Source organism: Eimeria mitis, genomic scaffold (genome assembly GCF_000499745.2).
Source record: "Eimeria mitis Houghton genomic scaffold, Emh_scaff3898, whole genome shotgun sequence".
Taxonomy (NCBI): Eukaryota; Apicomplexa; class Conoidasida; order Eucoccidiorida; family Eimeriidae; genus Eimeria; species Eimeria mitis.
This window is the reverse complement of record NW_013572233.1, coordinates 4,327-5,032: the sequence shown is the minus strand read 5'-3', so window position 1 is coordinate 5,032 and position 706 is coordinate 4,327. Positions and strand designations below refer to the sequence as shown.

Below are 706 nucleotides of genomic sequence, written 5' to 3'. Positions count from 1 at the left end.
TTATAAATATATTAATGTATACATTAATATGTTTGGTTATTTATTGATTATGTAGTGATACGTTTATCTATTAAATATATTATTTTTGTTATTGTGATTACTATGTCTTGCTGCTGCTGCTGCTGCTGCTGCTGCTGCTGCTGCTGCTGATGCATCCGTTCGGTGCAGCAACCGGAGCAGCAGCAGCAACAGGAGCAGCAGCAACAGGAGCAGCAGCAAGAGCAGTAGCAGCAGCAACAACCATAACAGCAGAAACAACAGCAGGAGCAGCAGCAGCAAATGCAGCAGCAAGACATCAGAGAGACATATATAGGTGCAGCAGCAGCAGCAACAACAGCAGCAGCAGCAGCAGCAGCAGCAACTGCAGCAACACCGCCAACAATACCACCACCACCACTACCACCAGCAGCAGCAGCAGCAGCAGCAGCAGCAGCAGCAGCAGCAGCAGCAGCTTACGCCAGTAGTAAGGCATAGCTAGAAAAGCAAATAGGGGGGCGGTGTCTATACACCCAAAGGACGGCACCAGCAGCACCTCCCCTACAAACAAAAACACAAAAACATACACTTTTTCTTTTTTTTTTGTTTTGTTTTGTTTTGTTTTTATTTTGTTTTGTTTAGTTTTTTACTTGTTTGTCTTTTATTTTATTTATTTTTTTGTTTTTTGTTTTTTGCTTTTTTAGTCGTTTTTGTTTATACAGACAGACAG

General features: G+C 42.2%; 1 protein-coding gene across 1 annotated transcript in view; it reads left to right on the top strand.

The window, feature by feature from the left end:
• Positions 1 to 279: 279 nt before the first annotated feature.
• EMH_0070630 (uncharacterized protein) overlaps positions 280 to 706 on the top strand; it is a gene marked incomplete at both ends in the record, with an annotated part of 2,117 nt that continues 1,690 nt past the window's right edge. Inside the window, one exon of the mRNA XM_013498997.1 lies at positions 280 to 463. Coding sequence (XP_013354451.1) covers positions 280 to 463 — 184 coding nt within the window. The remainder of the gene's footprint in view (positions 464 to 706) is intronic.